The 20,232-nt window shown below is 47.2% G+C and overlaps 1 protein-coding gene across 4 annotated transcripts in view; it reads right to left on the bottom strand.

Moving 5' to 3' along the window:
* Nucleotides 1-5,216: 5,216 nt before the first annotated feature.
* The window catches only part of svila (supervillin a), a 31,757-nt gene continuing 16,741 nt past the window's right edge, over nucleotides 5,217-20,232 (bottom strand). For 2 of the 4 annotated variants that reach the window (XM_067251295.1, XM_067251294.1), the window contains 23 exons: nucleotides 20,078-20,210; nucleotides 16,015-16,177; nucleotides 15,379-15,462; nucleotides 14,675-14,761; nucleotides 14,324-14,501; nucleotides 13,904-14,076; nucleotides 13,427-13,582; nucleotides 12,437-12,573; nucleotides 11,654-11,801; nucleotides 11,245-11,390; nucleotides 10,811-10,986; nucleotides 10,224-10,389; nucleotides 9,798-10,077; nucleotides 9,384-9,538; nucleotides 9,157-9,262; nucleotides 8,636-8,843; nucleotides 8,342-8,475; nucleotides 7,903-8,058; nucleotides 7,666-7,809; nucleotides 7,398-7,519; nucleotides 7,059-7,214; nucleotides 6,788-6,808; nucleotides 5,217-6,174 (listed from right to left, as the gene is read on the bottom strand). In XM_067251295.1, the coding sequence (XP_067107396.1) occupies nucleotides 6,088-6,174; nucleotides 6,788-6,808; nucleotides 7,059-7,214; nucleotides 7,398-7,519; nucleotides 7,666-7,809; nucleotides 7,903-8,058; nucleotides 8,342-8,475; nucleotides 8,636-8,843; nucleotides 9,157-9,262; nucleotides 9,384-9,538; nucleotides 9,798-10,077; nucleotides 10,224-10,389; nucleotides 10,811-10,986; nucleotides 11,245-11,390; nucleotides 11,654-11,801; nucleotides 12,437-12,573; nucleotides 13,427-13,582; nucleotides 13,904-14,076; nucleotides 14,324-14,501; nucleotides 14,675-14,761; nucleotides 15,379-15,462; nucleotides 16,015-16,177; nucleotides 20,078-20,210 (3,316 nt within the window). In that variant the 3' untranslated portion in view covers nucleotides 5,217-6,087. Of the gene's footprint in view, nucleotides 6,175-6,787; nucleotides 6,809-7,058; nucleotides 7,215-7,397; nucleotides 7,520-7,665; nucleotides 7,810-7,902; nucleotides 8,059-8,341; nucleotides 8,476-8,635; nucleotides 8,844-9,156; nucleotides 9,263-9,383; nucleotides 9,539-9,797; nucleotides 10,078-10,223; nucleotides 10,390-10,810; nucleotides 10,987-11,244; nucleotides 11,391-11,653; nucleotides 11,802-12,436; nucleotides 12,574-13,426; nucleotides 13,583-13,903; nucleotides 14,077-14,323; nucleotides 14,502-14,674; nucleotides 14,762-15,378; nucleotides 15,463-16,014; nucleotides 16,178-16,856; nucleotides 16,920-17,835; nucleotides 17,887-20,077; nucleotides 20,211-20,232 lie in introns of all 4 variants that reach the window. The other 2 variants (XM_067251292.1, XM_067251293.1) reach the window with 2 other exon arrangements.

Below are 20,232 nucleotides of genomic sequence, written 5' to 3' on the forward strand. Positions count from 1 at the left end.
CCCCCTGCCAGAAGCAAACAGGCTCATAGCTTATTTGAATTCTCTCAACCTCTTTCTCCAACAACCTGACACCAAAAAATGACCAATAAAATCGGAGAGTGATGAAATCATGTTTAATGTTAATTCAGGAATTTAGGAATGCTTTTTTAGGGCCACGAGTGGCTTTTAATATTTCACCAGTGTGTTTTATTAAGGAGTGACATATTGTGAAATTGTATTCCCATTTCAAAAATTCTTTATAGCATAACACTGTAATATTTATACAATATATCACCTGAGACTGGCTTTGTCGTAAGTCATACTTACATTCTCTAATACTCTGATACATTGGTCTGGATGGAGGGAGAGATAATGCATTAATATTTAAAGAATGTATAATATCTAATCTCTTACTTGCCATCCAAATGTTATGAAGGAATGTGGTCCAGCTAGCAAGACGTTGTGGTCATGTGGTCCACATTCCTGTCTAAAAAAGGGTTGTTTTATGATTGGCTGATTTGTGATTGGCTGATTAGTGCTGTACACGATTGGGGAAACTGTGGATGTCTGTCTTCAGACTGACGTTGGAATATCCAGTGCACATTGAAATGTCACACTTATACCAATCCCTATTTAACCACACAAACATAGAAACAAACTGCTCAGGTACCAAAATGAAATAAATAAAAACCAGCTACCTTTTCTCCTCTCTTCTCATTCTTTGTGGTTCTGAGAGGGCTGGAAGAAAGAGAGGAACATCACATGGTTTTGGTTACAAAGAAAATCAAGTGCAGTTGTGGGCGGGCAGTGATTTAACAGAAATGGGTACTTGAATCATTTTTATGGATGATAGGAGTTTACAGTCTTAATGTATATTTATGCTCTCTGGCTCGCCACGGTGGGGATAAATCACTGTGCTATCAGCCAGGATAAGAGAGGAGAGAGAGAGAGAGAGAGAGAGAGAGAGAGAGAGAGAGAGAGAGAGAGAGAGAGGTAGAGAGAGAGAGATAAAGAGAAACGAGAGACGAGTACAGGAAAGAAAAGCAGAGGAGAAGCGGGAATAAGAAAAAAGTTGAAGTAGGTGTCTGCTAACACAGCAGTGAAGCCAGAACAGATGAGACTAGATACACCAACGACAGGAAATGCATGATAGAGAACCAAATTGCAGCAGTCTGAGAAGGTCTAGCCAAAGACTGACAGACCAACATACCTGAGAAGACCATTTTTGAGAACCAGGAAGTCCTAAGGGACTAAACATATGGAAAGGATAGTGGTCAGGTTCACACAATAACAGCTGTCCAATTTGACCCAAATACACGAAAACCAGAGACATTTTCGTATGTCTGCCTTTAACGGATTCTTAAGAGCTGGCCATTCATTTACATTATAAGCTACTGCATGTGTGTGTGTAATGGGCAGGTTGTAGAGGTGCTCTCTTACTTGAGCTTTGGAGAGCAAAGCCAGCCGAAGGTCATGATGATATTTCTGTACGGTGACGTGAGTCCCATATTTCACTCTGGCTAATTTCAATTAAACAAAATCAACATTTCAAAGTCCTTGTTAGCGAAGTTTAATAGACTAATTATGCGGCAGACAATGGCCAGCTGTTCACCGTTGCTTTGCCATTTTTTTTTTTGTCCATAGCAACTAAATATTGAGTCACCCCTCCTGGTGTGTCTATGGGTGTGTGTATGTCATTCATAGCACAGTCAACCCTGATAGTGAGACGTTACCCTGGTGGCTCTGGGCGTGTGGGCTCGTCTGCTTCCAGAGAGCCCCATCCTCCCACGGGGGAGAGGCTGCAGTGGGCAGGATGGAGGGATGGAGGGAAGGAGACCGAGGGGGGGGGCTGTTTGTTGGTGTTGATTAGAGAATCAGCCTCTGTAACTGTGCCAGGTGACAGCGGGAGGACAGGTTCTGACACTGGGCCAAGGCTGGAATTTGGAGCTCTCTCACACACACACACACACACACACACACACACACACGCATGTGCAGGAGAGCTGTACCTGATGGTGGAGTGCCTAGCAGGGGTGACTCTCAAGGTGAAGAGACAGCTGATTGGGTCAATGATTGGCAAGGAGAATCATCCAAACAAGACTTGTCACCTGGGATAGATGAGACATCACCATAGAAACCCAACACCAAGAAAAAAACAAGGCCCGAATAGGAGTTCAAGATCTATTCATAGCTCCGTGGCTGAATAGACAACTGTTTTGGTTTGGAAGTTACTTGATCGGTGTGATATGTCAAGCATGCTTCATATATAATGTTGAAGGTCAATTGGAGACAGCGGAAGAGGGCTGAATGGTTTCAGACTAACTAAAGAAAATACATGACTATTTTACAGGCTCATGGGGGATATCGTGCCAAAACTTGGGTTAATAAGTATAGCTTACCACTAACAATGAAGGACACTAGAAAAGAGGGGAAAGTACGCCTGTCTCCAAGGTGTATTTCCCATTAATCACTTCAGCTCTTTGATGTGGCGTTCTTAGTTTTTGGGACAGGAAACATCAGGCTTAGACCATTTTCCAGAACAGAAAGAGAGAGAGAGAGAGACGGTGTAAGGAGGGAGGAGAGGTGAGTACAAATGTACCTCTTGTCTGCTGCAGGAAGCCAGGTGATAATCCAAAATATAAATAGGGACTTCAACAAAATAATGAAAAAGGAAATAGAACCAGCAAGGAGAATCAACACTAAACCCTTAAAAGCGCACATTGTATGGCGCTTGTCATCTTGCGAGGCTATGTAACAGAGGAGAGGAACGGGGAGGAGAGGAGTGTACTGTAGGTACGGGCACAGAGCCAAATGCAAATATGGGAAAATAAAAGGTGCTAAACCGCGACTGTGCCACTTCGCACCTAAGCCTGCGCATTGAAAGAACACCGTTATCATAAACATTATGCTCCTGTGGAAAAACAGGCTAAGCAACGCCAGATGGTTAAGAGCATTAGGGAGATACCTGCCAAACAGAGCTTTTTACCTCATGTTGGGGGCTATTAGCGTGTTCTGACGAGCTAGGGCCACTATGAACGTGGGCATATGGCCGGTTTAATATCCACCACCATTTTCAATTACAGCCCACTTTGCATAATCTAATAATGAATCTCAAACGTATCGACAGCGGGTGCGTAGCAGTAGCAGACATGGGTGTGTTGAGTGTTTCGTGTGTTCTCAATTCGAGAGACAGCCCTCAGACTCCGGTCTGAATGCAACCCCCATAGAAGGCTACTGCAGCGTTTCAAATGAAAACTTCTGCTGGCTTAGAAGGGGAAAACACAAAAAACGTTTAACTGAATAGAGCAACACGTGGAAATTAAATACAAGTGATACCTATTTGATGAGGCACTTGAGGGCAAATTAGACTTTTGCTTTGTTGTTTTACAACTGTCTTTGATGTATAATTCACCAATACTGGTAGGAGACAGTTGTGTGTGTTTGTATTTGTGAGAGTACAAACACAAATTGAAAGTAAAAAACATTTGTGAATGGTGCTAAGTTACTGTAAGCTGCAGTATTTGGGCCTGACAGGATACAGAACAGAGCTACATAGAAACGAGCAACAGTGGATAAGGGGAGGGGAGAGGGGTACAGAAATATTAGTTAGGAAACAGTACAGGAATCATTCCTTGATGTTCTTCATGGAGACATCACACAACACAACTTAATTACCTTGGTGCTTCCACATCAACACAAGCATGATGGTGGAGAGGGCTGCTTTGACTTGTCAAAGCAGACACCCCTCGGTATGGAGAGAACAAACCAGAGAGGAGAGAGAGAGAATTGGAAAGAGAGAAAACTCGCCATGGAGGGATTCCACAGTTTCTTTTCGTTTGAGGCCAAGTCAAAGCAAGCTGTCAGGTTGTGAAGGATTGTGTGCGAGGTCGGAACGACGTCCTGCCCTGATGATCAGAGCCCCGTTAGATCCCCACCGAACCGAGCGCAGCCCGCTGACATGTGGCTGTGCATGGCTCTGTGCATGGCTCTGTGTATTGTTCTGTGATTGCACGAGACTTCTGCTAATTAGCCTTTGTTCCACCGAAGGCTCTGTTCAAGGAGCGGGAACACGTGAGGGCTTTCATGCTGGGTACAGGGAAGAGAAGGAGAGGAAGGGAAAGAAATGGCAGGCAAGGAGAGAAAGAAGGGTACGACAGATAGAGGGAGAAGATTGTCATGTGACAGGTTATGGTGCGCACATGTGAGGGTGAAGGAAGCAAGGGAGAGAGGTGTAGAAACAACTATTGAAGCAGAAGGATGATAATTGAGGAGCTACTCTACATTATGTCTACCTCACCAGAAACTTAACTGGAGCCCCCCCAAAAAACATTTGTTTTATATCGCAAATCAACTGACTTAAAACAAAAACATTTGCATTAACAATCACTAATATTAAAAGTACTTTCCAGTAAGTGGAGGCTTTTTTAAACAGGGAAACATTTTCTGCCATTTGACCCTTTCAAGTGATGGGGGAAGGGAGGCTCAGAGCAGGTAATTGACCTTTAGAAGCCATTTAAAGGAATCTATAAAAACACAAGGGCCAAATAGAAGGCCTTATTGCGGGTTGGTTGTAGGTGGGCTCCTGTCAACACACACACACACACACACACGCACAGAGTGTGGACAGGAACACAATCACATTCAGAGACACGGTTGGCTTGATTGCCTGGCTGTCATGTAGGATCTACAGGTCATTTCCAAGAACAAATACATCTTAATAATAAAATAATGTCATGAGAATGTTTTTTCCTACTAATATTTTTACTAATTTTCCAAAATGCATTCATTTTAGGTTTTGAAAAACAGTAACAAGGGTGGAAATAGCTTAGGCAAGTAAACAATGCCCCCCACAAAATGCATTCTAACTTGTAAACTGTTTTTTATTCTAGGGTAGCATCAATTAAAGGCTTGCCAATTATATACAGTAATTTATCACACTATGGCACTAATGTGATATTATAACCCCCTAGTGATCATAGAGGTTATTTGAGACACCCTTCCATGGATAGTCAGAATGAATTATCAGTCTTTTAGCGCCACTTGCTGGATAAAACAGGAAGTTGTTGATCATCTGAAGAATGGATAATCTGAATAGTCACGTGACATTGCTAACTAAAGTTTAGGACTCCAAAATCAGTTTGTCTTGGACACTTTAGGTGTATTGCATTGGTTAATTTCTCTAAGAAAAAAGGCAAAATTATTTAAAAAGTTTGGGGAAAAAAAGCACAAAAACAAAATCAGGATTAACAACTTTCAGTGTTTATTTCTCTAATATCATTTATATCACAAAAAGAGTCTTAAAAATGCAGACTCATTTTATCTGTATAGAAACTGTACACAAAAGCAAGGCACTATACATTGGTGAATTTATTACCACCCCACTCCTCATAAGATGCAATACTTTAAAATCCAACTGCACCCCCTGAGTACCTGACATGACGGCTCAGTGCAGAACACCCCACACATCAGACAGAAAACACTAGAACAGACACCCAGTCCTGCTGTAAAACAACCAATAAAAGGCTCTTCTTTATTTATTCAGTTCCTTAAGTGGTGTTAAATACTATTTATTTATAATGCATAGACAGACGTTGAAGAAGAGCTTGGTGGAGATAGAGAGGGGGGCTGGAGGGTAGAGTGACAGATCTACTCCCCAACCTGACAGGGGTGTCAGGGAAGGTGATGTATGGCTGACCATAATGTATGGATGTGCAGGCTTGAGCAGTCCTGTAGAAGCACAATATAAATAGATAACAACATGGATGGAGAAAAGGCATAAAAAAAACGACCTGGTCCATTATACACAAACGCACGCACGCACACAGGCCCATCCTAGAGAGACGCCACACATCTCTTGCCTCAGAAAAGGTGAAAAACAAATCAAAGAACAGAGACAGGGGGAAAAAAAACAAGTCGAGAGGCTGTCCACACCTCCTCCGCTGTCCTCACCTCCGCCCCAGCGTCCCGCCCCCTCCCGTGCATGTCTCCATGGATGGGGGGGTTGAATATTTAGAGTTCCCACTGGCTTGCACCACTTACACCGCCAATGTTGTCCGCTCATCTCCACCTTCCTCCTGCTAGCTTTCTCTTGCTCTCCACCCAAACGTTCTAGAACAGTCCTTTGGCTTTCTTTACGTTCACCTGCTTCCAGCCAGGCAAGCACTCATACTCCTCTCTCGACATTTCCAACGCTTTCTGTTGAGACACACACACACACACAACATTTTTTCCTATGCTAGGTAAGTAGATCGAAAATGGGTGAAGACCATAAACACACACACACACACACACACACACACACACAAACACCTGTAACCAATCAAACAGTTTGTGTGACACATTATAAAGAACTATAACTGTGCATTTCACCAGTTCATCAAATGACAGCAGCAGAAACAACCTACTTTGACCACGGGACTTCAACCTGAGAAGAACACACCATCCAAACAGGTGTGACAGTAACACTCATGCACAGCCTTATCAGACGTACTGGCATTACTCCAACCGCAATTAGGATAAATAAATTAAGATTGTATGAAACCACAAACAGCACGTTCACTCCAGTATTTAGTGCAATTAGCACACAACCAAGTTTGTGAACTGCAAACAAAAGGCACAAAAAAAAACAAGTGAGAGATGCCGCCATTTTTGTTCCACACCTTGCTTTGTTATGAGAGGAAGGGAGGATGAAGGAGGGAAAGTAGCAGGTAAAAAAGCAGCACACTGAAATGATGGGTGTTGTAGTTCAAGTGATCAAGCGAGGATGCTGTGAGTGTCAAGGGCCCCACACTCAACTCAAAGAACTCACCTTCCCATAAGCCCCCACATCCTGAAAGGTGAAGTGGAACAGTAAATTGATGAGTACAAAAGAGAGAGAGAGATAAAGAGAGGGGGAGAGATAGATAAAAGGGATGTAGGAGAACAGATACAGCACTGACATGAACAAAGACGACAGCAAGGCAGAGAGGAGGTCAAGAGGACATCTTCACTTCACTAAGTCTCTAGGAGTTCTGACCCAAGTGAATCTGGGGGAAAGTCGATGCACGCTGCAACCAACTCCATTCCTCCCCGGAACCCACCTCAAAGTCGTCATCTGACAGGTAGATCTCCAGGCGCAGGGGGTCGACGCCCTCGGGCAGCGGCCGGGCCAGCAGCTCCGTCAGGGGGTAGGCCGTCTTACACAGCCTGGCCAGCACGTCCTCCACCAGGATGATCTGGTTACACACCTCCGCCTCCTGACAGGACAGAAGGCTGTTACTGCCAGACCATCACCTGACCATCTATGGGCTGTGGCGACATGCTTAACATTTCGAGTGCCTTTAACCAGTATGAGTGTAAGTGAACTCCTGGACAATGGGTGGGTGGTGATGTTGGGGGGGGGGGGGGGGGGTTAGGTCAGTGGGGTGGTGAGGTTGTACCCTCTCGGTGATATCAGCGATGTCCTCGCGGTGCTCCCAGCTGGGGAACATGTTGGTGAAGGTCAGGGGCTCCAACCCGGCGTGGATCAGGTAAGATTTGGGGGGCTTCTTCTCATTCTTGGCTGTGGGGGGGAACGAGGGGGGGTGGGAGGAAAGAGAGAATGATAAGACTCCAAACAAACTCAACACATGGAATGAGATGCCAGAATCCACGTGACACCTACACCCCCCCCCGTGTGTGTTCACCCAAAGTCGTCTGGAGGCGTACCTTGGCAGTACTGCAGCACCGTCTCCATGGCACACTTCCTGTCCGCGTCCCAGCGGATGCGGGCGGAGCCGGGGCTCTCGATATCCTGGGGCCACCAGCCCTGCCACAGGTACACCTCGTGGTGGTTGTCCACCAGGAACAGGGCTGCGCACGCACAGAACCAAGACAGAACATCATAAAGACCAAAACACAGTGAGGCTGCACTTTTACATTTCAAGTGTGTGTGTGTGTGAATACCTGGCTGGGAGGCAGTATACAGGTCTTCCTGTAAGAAGGGCAGAGAGTTGACCAGGCTGGGCTCTCTTGCGGGGTAGAAGAACTCCGTGGCAACAAACTCCCCAGAGCTGCTGCTGAGCTGGTACAGGCGGGGGGTGAAGTTAAACTTCCCTGGATCTGACGGAGGGAGGGGGCAAAGGTGACGACATCACGCCACAACACCAGTTAGGGTACTCTTCAACATATCTTTCCTTCTCATGAGAGGATGGGTGAAAGAAGGAATGTCACGCAGATCAGTTGTGTTCAAAAGGAGAGAGGAGGAGGGAAGGAGGGATGCATGAACGTTGTAACAATTGAAACTGGGCCCAAGACAGGACAAAAGACCAAAGACAGTACGGAGCAACTAAGGAGTCCCTGTGAGAGAGAGAGAGAAAAATATGTTGTTTGCATGTCTGCTGACCTTGAAGCATGCAGTCGTAAGTCTTCCTGTCCCTCTTCCCCAGTGCCTCCCAGAATTCCACGGGCTCCGAGCCCTCGTCAAACTCATGGATGGTCACCTTGAAGCTGGTGTGGAGCCCTGCCTCCAGCGGACACCTGGACACACACACACACACACACACACCCTTAGTTGAAACTCGAAAACAGTGCCTTCCATTTTGGGTGCTCTTGTCCCTCCCTTGTGGGGTGTAGTGATACAGCAGGCGTGCACATCCAGTGAAGCCTACAGCATGTGCAGTAAAGGCTAGCCACTCACTGCTCCTTGATCCTGTTGGCGGCTGTGCGGGCCACGTCGCGCGCGTGCGTCTGGGTCTTGCAGCCGTGCCACAGGTAGATGAGAGCCTGGCTCACGCTCAGCAAGGCCATGGAGGCCCGCGAGCGCAGGCTAATGCTGTGGCACGCCACCTCCAGCAGATGGGCCTCCACGGGCGCCTCGCCTCGCACGCAGTACAGGCGCCAGTCATCTGAGGGGGAGGAGGAAGAGAGAAGGGGGGTTGGTTCTATTGTGGAGCAATAAAATATACTCGGTATGCCTTTTTGTAGGACTGGGGTTTCCGAATATCTCCAATGGAAGCACCCTTCCCGGAGGTAGTCTAGTATCAAAACATGCAACGGAATACTACATAACCAATGAAAGTGTGCTGCAGTGTTTTTCCTGGACAAGAGGAAGGCTTCCAAAACGTACTTACTGATCCCTACTAACTGTTATCTCAGAGAGTAGCGCCAGGGCAGGAGAAAAGAGCCAAAGAGAAGGGCAAGGTGAGAGAGTGTGCTTACTCTGGGAGTTCTCCTCCTCCTCCTCCCTCTTCCCAGCATGGACCACCATCCCTCCTTTAAAACACTGGAGGAAACAGGGGGGCTCCTTCCCCTGCTGGACCTGCACCTGTACAACCAGAGAGAGAGAGGTCACACACACACACAGTAGCCCAGGCATCTGCTCCTTCCCTCATGCACAGGCATATAATCATATACTGTACACACACACACACACACACACATCGTACCTGTGCTCCTCTCTCCTCGTCCAGCTCCACGGTCATCAGCGCCGACGTCCCCTTCTCGCTGACGGTGGCATTGCGTCCCTGCCAGAAGAAGTAGCAACACTTCTCCTTCCCGGCCCCCGCCGTCCTCACCTGCTCTGGGTTCTGCCTCCTCCCGACTGAGAGAGAGAGAGACATACACGGCCGACATGTGACCACGTCAATATTGTCCGTTTACCACACCAGGTTAGGTGGCCAGACAGAGAGGGATGGAGAGATAGAGAGAGAGAAATAAAGAAGGAGACAGAGAGGGGGTAGGAGAAGAAACAGAGGAAGAAAAGGAGAGCCGAAAGAGCAAAGCTCCGGGTTGAGGACCCTGAACACCCACAGTGTCTTCAGAAGTTGTTTTTTTTTAGAAGGATGGCTCTATCCACTCACCTGCCGTGCTCACCATGTACTTCCACTTGACCACGTAGGTGTCGCCCTCGTGGAACTGGCCGATGCTCTGACGCGGCAGGCGGCTGTAGTCGAACTCCAAGATGTGCCACACCTCCACCGCCAGCGTGCTCACGTCGTAGCTCCGCCTCTCCTCGCCCTCCACCATGCCGTAGCCCCGCCCCACGCTCAGGCCGTCCAGCACGGTGCGCACCGCCGTCTGGAGGAGGGGCAGCATGAGGGCGGCGTCGTACGGGCGTGGCTGCTCCGCTCCCTGCTGCTCCTGTAGGGGGCAGGGGAGGAGGGGGGGGGGGGTCAGAAGATAGATGGGTGGAAGGAAGGGGGCACTGGGTTAGCTAACTACTGTTTAGCTATAAATGAGCAGCCATACAACATAACTAAGACGTGGCCACGGTGGAATAGCAGTGCCTTGTGTTCGTTGTGGTGATTGTGGCCGTTCTTGGCGGTGACTACACCGGCAGCGGGAGTCTTCTTGGCGTCGGTCCAGTCCAGGAACTTCTCCTTAAACAGGGTGGTCTCGTTGTGCTGAGTCAGCCTCCCAAACACGGCCCAGTCTGGACGGCCTTGGCCCTTCCTGATGGGGGAGGGGGGGGGGGGGAGGTGTTAGCACCGACTGTGTACTTATACGAGTGTGTTTCCGCAGGCGTCTGGATGTGCGCAGTAGGGGAGTGCGCCTGTGGAACCAGGACGCTTCATCCTTGGGCACAAACACAGAGGCAGGTTTGCTTGTGTTTGGCAAGAGCAGCCATGACCATTTATAGAGAACAGGTTGTGCAGAGCGTCTGGCTCCTGTACGTGGCTACAAGGTTGTTTACATGTTCTCACATAGTTGGCGAGAGGTTTTATGGGAGAGAATATCAGTACGGTGGAAACATACAGCCTGTCCTGACCTAAGAGATTAGCAGTGAGAAGTACCGCCGTTTCCTCACGACTAAAAAAATAAACACTCCGGTATATGAGACGCCAAGTGTGTGTGTGTGTGTGTTCCCCCTCACTTGGGTATGAGGGCGTTGCATTCCCCGGGGTCCAGGGGGTTGATGTCGCAGCAGGTGTAGTCGAAGGTGCCGTTCCACAGGTGCTTGGCCAGCTGGAAGGCCACCTTCCTCTGTGCCAGAGTCACCGCCTTGCCGTGCCACACGTACACCTCGCTTCCGAAGTCAAACACCAGCACCTACAGAGCCCACAGAGACGGGCATGCTGTCATTGGGTTTCATGTTTTATAGTAAAAAATAAAAGATTTAATTTGGACTTGTGCACATCTTAAATGCCTGCCAAGCTGTGCCCATTTTCTTAGGAACTATTATATCGCCTTTGGTTTTTGATGATTATTTATATGTAGATCTTTAAGCTATACGATATAACATTTTTCATCTCTAGTTGTATCTGTTCCTTTGTTTTCGATGAGATGATTGACAAGATGGCTGCCCACCTCTGTGGGTCGGAGCAGGGTACAGCGGGGGACTTTGCCCCAGAAGTCGTCATCGGGCACCAGCTTGTCATCAAGCAGGCGGTAGATGCAGTTGGTCTCCACGATGGCGCCCTCGTACAGCTCGTCCTCATCGGGCGTCCCAGCAGCTACCGGAAACCAGAAGTTGTTTAAACAATCAAATTTTAAATACCAGAGAGAGCACGCTTTGACTACAAGCCCATGATGCAGTGTGGCCTTAAGGACTGTTATATTATTTATATACAAGTCCACTTGATCTGCCTGGGACTATATTTTTGTTGCATTTTTGCATTAATACAGGTACCAATGCACTGGTATTGATAATGCTGAGTCTGTGAACACACTGCCTACACTAGATTATCATCATGCTAGGCCAGTACTTTATCCTCACCCTGGTAGCTGGTCTGTCCGCCTAGAACCTTCCAGAAGTCCTTAGCAGCGTGGCTGTGTGTGTTGATGCCTTCCTCGATCACCTGGACGTAGTCTGCTTTGCAGCCCAGGTCCCGCTTGGTCTGGATGAAGGCGGCCATCTCTGCAGCCTGGGGCCCAGACACACGCACAGAAATACAAACAGAAAGAGAGACAGGAATCCAAGGAAGTGGGTTAGATACAACATGACACAGCAATACCACAATAACAACTACTTCCTTAGATGTGAACAGACTTCTTGGTGAACAAAAGGCTTTTCTAAATTAGTTCTGAAACTAGGGCTGTCGTGAGTCAGAAAATGAGTCCACACTGAATGTTGCCTTTAGGAGGTAAACATGGAAATTTCTACTGATAAAACAGCCTGTCAAAATGAGTTGAGTGTGATGCCTGGCTACCCAGAGGGCTGGGAGGCTGCGCTGAACAATGGGCTTGGGTCTACATGTCAGCATGCAGCTTCCTGCAGCTGGTTTCCTCTCACACTCCACTTCCTGTGCTACGCAATGCCCGCTTCCTGCCGAGGCGGTGTTTACTTCCTGCATTTGAAGCACACGCCTGATGACAACATCAGGCCCTTTAAAACACTGAGCAGTATGAGTCACGTGAGAGACGCTCCTAACGATGCTCTGGAACACATGGACTGGGTTGGAGCTTGTTAGTTTGAGGTACTGTGCTGTGATTGCTTATCAATGTCTCACATCTGTCTGCCTGTCTGTCCATCTATTTGTACATTGTTCCACAGACTCACCTTGGCCTTTTCAATGACATTGGCAAACTCCCCAGTCCAAATAAAGCAGTATTGGCGTGTGACAAGCAGAAAGCAGTCTCCGCTGTTCAACGAAGATGATCTGGGCTCAACTAGCCTGGTCTGGACGTGGCGGCGGCCTAGTAAAACACACAGGTTACTACTATCTGTTTCACTCTTTAAGAATCAGTGGCTATAGAAAATAAACAGCATGCTAATACATGTAGCCTTTAGATTAGAATCAAACTAATAATATGCCTTGCATGTGTTTTAACAGCTTTGGGGGTGGATTAGGGAGAGAGAGGGCTTGAAGGGACAGTCAAGCCCAGGATAGAGAGAGCTGACTTGAGACAGAATGATTTAGAGACCCCAGCTGTTACCCAGAGCCCCTTGGAGGAGATGGGAAAGAAACCAAAATAGCCATGAAAACTTTGCTTAGTCTTTTTCCTCTGGGTTGAAACCTCCATTAGAGAGGAAGTCTTTGAAGAGAATCCTTCACAGCTTAGAGTGAACCCCAATTATTTTTTATTTTTTATCCCTCAACGAACGTCAGAGCTTAGAATGAGGTCACTGGGACATATCTGGCAGACCTCTGGAGGGGCTGCAGCAGTATCAGGATTTTGGGAGACGACTGCCAAGGGAACAACACGCTAAATCATAAAGATAAAAAATTGTCAGGCCGCCATTTTGCTCAATGTTTAACTGTCTTTACTCCAGTAAAAATGTTCAATCTTTTGGTAAGTTAAGTTTGGTAAGTTCTCCTCGTCTGACTCATCCAGAAGTCTGCCCTAAGATGTACTTTTTTTAGGCACGTGACCTGATTAAAAGGATGATGTTTTTCTTCTTGTTGTGAAGGGCCAGGAAACATTCTACTGTGGGTACCCACACATGCATAAAGGGCCTCAAAATGCCCCCTTAGTGAGCTCTGAGGGCTGATGAGGGTGTGTGTGCTGCACGCATGCACAGGTGTGTGTGTGTGTGTGATGGAGCTACCTTTGACCTGGATCAGCATGAGCTTCTTGTAGGGCAAGGCACTGTTGTTGGACGTCTGCTCTGAAATGCTGACACTGCGTAGGTGAACACTGCTAAAGTTTTCCTTACTGGCCAGGCCGGCTAGAGCAACCTCCGAGAAACCTGAGTTCTTACTCACTGGAAAACACACACACACATACACACAGGACAGAGAGTCTAAGTTGGGATAAAGGCACGGTGAATACACACACAAGAGACCTACAGATCCAATAATCTGTATTTCCATGAAAGACAGGCAGATATATACACACAGCACACATACGATTAAACAAAAACAAAACACATACACCTCAACAAGTTTTAAAAACACACATTCCGAATTGAAATAGCAGCCGTGCTAACATAAACACCCTACAAAACACGACACAACACCCGTTCCTTCTTCAGAGAGTTTGAGCTGGTCTCTCGGGAGTCTATAAGAGCGGGAAGTACACTCACTCTTCTCTGCTTTCATCCTCTTGCTCTCCAGCAGGCCGATGTTGAGCCTCTGCTCTGTGTACTCGTGGCGGATGTCCTCCCTCGCCGCCAGCATCCTCAAGGGGTTCCTGGACGCCGGAACATTCCGGGCAGGTCGCACTGCCCGCTTGTGCTGCACCATGTCGGAGGTCAACCTTGGAGACGGGTCAGATGTTAGGGCTTGAAGGGAAGGAAGTAGTGTGCGTATGAGTGTGTGTGTGTGTTCAGACAAGGTTATGCACAATGCTGACTCATCCCACAGTATGTTAAAATGTACACACCAGGGATGCTGTCATGGTATAGTATATCATAATGATTCCGATGTAGTCCACTCCATGTGATTTACTTTGATGTTCAAAGTTTCAGACAAAGAAAGACACGCAGAGGCTCCACAAGGCTTACACCGGCATGTGGGTTCCGAAAATGGCATCAAAGTCCTCCTCGATGTCCACCTGGCAGCTCAGCTGTGGCAGCTCAGCCGCGTGGCGGTAGAACTTGGAGAAGATCTCATCGTCAAGGTCCATCACCTCCTTCACCTTCTTCTCCGTCACTGTGATGGTGGTTTCTGACAGGCCTGACACTGATGGGGTCAAGATGGAGAACGGGGGGGGGGGGGGGGGGGGGAGGGGGGGTGTTGTTAACCGGGTGTCGTTTGCGTTGAAGTTTCTCTCGTTTTTAATGAGGAATAGTATATTATGTGTACTGTAATAAAAAATAGTGTCATGTTCTGTACACAGTGAAGACTACAATCACCTTTACTGTTCAGCTTGCCCAGGAAGGACTCAAGCTTATCCAGCTTTCTGTCTGTCTCCAAGTTCATGTCTGGCTTGGCCTCTATCTCTGCCGGGAACACAAGGCAAATTAGCATCGAATAAGACTACACAGTGCTGAGCAGCTTAAAATGAATATGACCACAAGTTCATAGAATTTCGTCACAACAGTCACAACAGTCACAAGCACAGACTTAGCCACCATGAAACAGTGCTGATTGATTGAGGTTCAGTAGATAAGTCTCATGCATCGATGCAAGCTTTCACCGGCCAACCAAACACGACCCCAGGGTTTTGATATTCTACAAGTCATTGATTGACTTTTAGAACTCAACACACAATCACATGTATTATCATGGTACAATCAGTGAGATTTGATTCATACAACACAACACCAATAGAAAGATGAATACACCTTCCATTTCGGATATTTCTTCTCAGTCTCCAAAGAAAAACAAAGACATTGGATTAGCCCAAAAAAACTAAGAGTGAGAATCGGATTTAGGGTGCTTATTTAAGTCAATATTTAAGCACATAACTGTGCTTTCAGTTCATTTTGAATTGGGCAGGTGTGTGTTGGGTGAGAGTGGGGTCTCCTGTGGGGTTAACCAGACCGGAGGGACAGGAGTCCAGCTAAGGGAATAGACTTTACACGTCTACATAGTGAGGGGAGGTTACCATACAAACCTTCTTGTGGTTTGGAGATTGCAGGACTGCTGGTCTTGGGTTTGGAGAGAACTGGAGAGAGGAGAGCTGAGGGAGCAGCCAGACCTAATCCCCCCACACACAGACAAACACACACACAAACACACAATAAACACCCAAAGAACCAACCCATGTGCTATAGGCTATTTAAACCCATTCTTTATGTGCTGTATGAACTGCATAACAAGCCTAAGCTAACCTATGCCTAATGCTAAGCTGACAGTAGCTACATGTACTGTTGGCCAACTCCGCTAAGCTAACAGTAGCCAGGCAAACTCCTCCACACTGGTAGCAGGAGGGATTGTTGTGTGGGTGGGGCTCTTCTGTCTCATTGGCTGTGACACTAATCCCACCATGCAGCAAAGGTTTAGCAGTAAACCTGGTTGAAACAGCCTCCCCTAAACTGTCCTCCCGCATCCCCCCAGACCAGACCACTGCTAATAGGATAATGGGGGAGGTAATCATATCATTTTCAGCCTGAGTGGAAACCACAGGGGCTGCCGTTTCTGTGTGTGTGCGCGTGTGTGTTTAGGGAGGGAGATCACATTTTTATTCAGCGGTTGCCAAACTGACAAAGTTTGTAAGAGTGTGTTTATATCGGCGGGGTGACCCCCTGACCTTTCTTGACCATGCGCCCGGCCACGGTGAACTGGGTGGAGTCGTTGGCGGCGCCGCGGCCCTTGGTCTTCCAGGCCTCCTCGCGGGTGCAGATCATCTGCTTCCTCTCCTGGATGGACATGTGAGCCTCGATACGCTGCATCTCCAGATCCTCACCCATCCTCTGAGAGAGCGAGAGAGAGAGAGCGAGAGAGAGACGGATAGAGAGAGACAGAGAGAGGGTGGACACAGGGAGTACAGGAGAGAAACAGAGCAGGATGGAAAGGGAGAAAAATTAAGAACACTGTTAATCTCTCCTCATTAGTTCCTACTGTAGGTCTGATGGTTTTATGTAAGAGGATCAACCACACAACATACTGCCCCCGCTAGCATAACCTATGCACACACCTCTCTTAAAAACACAACCTTGATGTACGTTTGTCATAAATGTTTTTTCTGACTTGTCTGCTGTTTCAGGCTTGGTTTTAATCATCCAACTGCAAATGCCTCCGAATGTACACATTTGCACACTTCAGTATAAGGACATCAGTCAATCACAGATGCAGTTTGTGTACTGTACATACACAACAACATCTGACTTCTCCAACTTCTCACCCGTTAAGGTTTGGGATCTCAAACCCGAGCCCTGTTTGTATAATCATCATCATACCAAAACAGGGCATGTGACGGTGTGTGTGTGCGTGCTTGTGTGTGTCTGCGTGTCAGAATGCATGCACTAGCTAATGGTTTGCTATTGTAAGGAGATATGTTTATAAACACTTGTGTTTTAAGTGTTTCACACAGTGACATCTGGCTATGGGAGGTATGATGGAGGAGGAGGGGGGGGCAGGGGGGGGGGTCACCTTCCATCTCCAAGGATGTCTCTCATCCACCTGCAACTGCTGCAGGGGTTTAGGTGGAGCGGCCTGCACAACAGGATGGAGGGAGGAGCGCGAGAGAGAGACAGACAGAGAATGGAAAAGAGAGATGGATGAAGAAGAGGGAGCAGCCTATGTACTGTATATGCACCAAGCTATGAAGCTGGCGGAGCCATGTCGGTCTGAGGCCCTCCACCAGAAGACCGGGCAAGGGGCACCGTAAGCATGGCTGCCACTGCACACTGTGAAGCACTGTGTTGAGAAGGTGCAGACATTATAGGAAGTCATATGGAAGCCAAACGCACACAGGCTGAAAGCCTCGGGGGAGCAGGGAGGGGGGGGGTCATGTAGCGTGAAGCCCTGAGCGTCAGCATTAGACCAACACCAAACACACGAGGAGAGGCTGAGGCTTTTGTAAGTGTGTGGTTATACTTAGTGTTAGGAGGGCAGTTAGCGTGTGTGTGTGAGCGCGCGCGCTGGCAGCAGCTGTCACTTCCGTGTGCGGTCTCACCTGGGTTGGGGGGGCATCATGGGGAGTTATGTGGATAGGGGGCTCAGGAGGAGGGGAGAAGGTAGAGGAAAAGACTGGCTCCTGACGAGACAGTGCCATGGAAGAGTCAGACACGCGTGCGCGCACACACACACACACACACACACAGACAAACGTATGAAGAGGGTGCTGGCTGAAAGAGGTTCAGAAAAGCAGGAGATCCCAAATGGTTTGACTGGATGCCGACAATCACTACATCGCCACGTCATGCTGTGTGTGTTGGGTTATGAGGAAGGCCAACAGTATGTGAGGATGAGAGCGCCTAGATGCAACCTTGATGGAGGGATTACCACACTTGATGGGCAGCGGGGATGTTTTAGAACAGGATGACAACACACCACCACTGTGACAGCAGGTGAACATACACCCCTTGTGTATGTTCAGACACCAGTGCGTCCCAGCGCCCTAGCTTACCCAGAGTTGGTCCGCCACGGCAAACTCATCGATCACCATGGGCCCCTCGTCCTAAAGAGAGCAGCCGAGGGAAGAGAGGGGGGGACAGGGGGGTCTGTGGGAGTGGTGGGTCCCTGTTGTGGTAGGGTGTGATGCTAATGTACTGGGCTAACCTGCCATGCTAGGTTTGTTAACAAACTAGGCTGCCATGTTAGCGTCATCTACATGCTGTTTGCCAATGTTGTCTAGCTGCTGAAATTGCTACAGTAACATCATAACTGAGCTAATGTTTAAAGATATAGCTAACCATTCTATGATAACTGAGGTACTACTAATGTAATAAACTGACAATATGAACGCAACATTATGAACTTCTAGACATAGTAACACCTAACAATCCCTTCTGGTCAAACAGAGATAGGAATTATGACAGTCGCCAACATGGTCTTCAAAAAAACATTTTCCTTATTGGACACAGGCGATTAAGCAGGATGTGTTTCTATTTCAGCATGCGTTTACAGTCCCAACAAAGAGCCCACAGAGAAGCTAATCCACATCCTGCAGCATGACGAACAATCTACTGTTCTGTGCTGGGTCATTATCTATCCAACGACCCCATCCTCTCCCTGCCTCAGACCCCATCCTCTGACCTCATCCAGGACATGGAGTCCACTAGCTGAGCTGAATGTGAAGATTAAGAAGCAAAGCAAAAAATAAAGAGGATCAATTTTTCTTGTAAAAAATAAAATAAAAAAATAAAAACAACTGAGGGACAGGCCTTTTCATGTTGATTAAGTTCAACTATTTTGTGCTCCAACTATTCTTTTCCTTAATCTTCTCATCTTTAAATGTCTCCGATGCAGTAGAATGTGTGACAGTGATGTGACATGGGTCTCAGACCTTCACTAAGCAGAGAATGGGAGGTTTTTGCGTAACCTTCAATGCTGTGAAATTATTCCGTAAACACATCTGATGTTTGATGGGTGTGTTTTCCTGCTGGTTGATTGCACTTAACGTATTTGCACAGTCTCTTAGAAGACATTCGAATAGCTAAGCAAGGATGGAGTATTATCAAAACACAGTCTGACTTTGTGGAAATGACACAAGCTGTGTTGAGAATAGTTCTAAACAGAGGGGGGTATCCCAGCTGGCACCAATGACAGAGAGACATGTAGAGTCAAGTAGCATGCAGTGATTGAAACAAGGTTTATTTGATCATAATGAAGACACATGCAAACAGAGAGAACGACAAACTAGGTAGAAAGGAGAGAGGTTCAAGTACATGTAACATGCATGGGTTATTGAAGATAGAGATAGGTGGAAAGATGCATGCTGGACATACAAAGATACGTGCCTGATCCCCGATCACCACTGAAGATGGTCACGTGACTCAATTATTTCCCCAAATTAATCTCAACACAAAGTGCAAATCCTTTGCATTCCATATTCCCTTGTCACAATAATTTAAGAAATTTGAAACCAACATGGACTGACAATTGGGATAAATTATTTAACCATAAAAACATTTGTATCAATTCTTTCTCCCCCAGCACTGCTCACTGCAGAATAGTAAAACCCTCTAGACCAGAGTAAAATACAGTATGAGCACACAAGGTTCATTAGATTTAATCTGCTTGTCCTAATATTTCCAATCAAAACTTAAATCTGTTTCCAAGGGTCATTTACATGCATACAGTGCAAGATTCCCTTTAACAAAGTTATATTATCATCAACCAAACGACACGTGAGAGACTAACGATGTATCTGCAGTAGCAGTAATCTGACACAGCATGTGAAACAAGGTGAGATGAAACAGGTTGAAGAACAGAGACAGACACGAGCCCAACACACGAGAGCAGAGACGTTGTACAACCCCTCTGTTTAGACACATCCTCCCTTCTGCCCAGGAACAAAGCCAACAAAGTCAAACAACTAAATAACATGCAACAGTATTACTGTCAAGATTGCTGTTGTGGTTTCTGGGGTGCACATCATCTAGAGGTGTTTGTATTTAGTATGAAAGCTACAGTAAAGACTGATTAGATAATCCCCTTTCCCCGAGCGCCAGCAGTGTGTGTTTGTGTGTGTGTGTGTGTGTGTGTGTGTGTGTGTGTGTGTGAATGTGTGTCTGTGGGTAACCAAAACGGTATGCACAATAAAACACCATCACTGGGCTGGTTTGCGAGGCTAATTGTTGTACAAGGTGGACTGTACGCACGTAACCTCTGGGTTAAGGTTTAGGGGTCCAGTCAGGTGAGGTTACCTTCTTCTTGAAGCTCTGCTCCACTTCCCAGAGTTGAACGTGTTGCTCCGACACCGCAGCTTTGACCACATCCTGTTTCCTGTTGATGCGGTTGCGCCAGTCATCTTCACCGCTCTTCTTCAGCAGGGCCAGTCTGAGGGGCAGGGAGAGAGAGA

The sequence above is a fragment of the Osmerus mordax genome, chromosome 15 (assembly GCF_038355195.1).
Source record: "Osmerus mordax isolate fOsmMor3 chromosome 15, fOsmMor3.pri, whole genome shotgun sequence".
Classification (NCBI taxonomy): Eukaryota; Metazoa; Chordata; class Actinopteri; order Osmeriformes; family Osmeridae; genus Osmerus; species Osmerus mordax.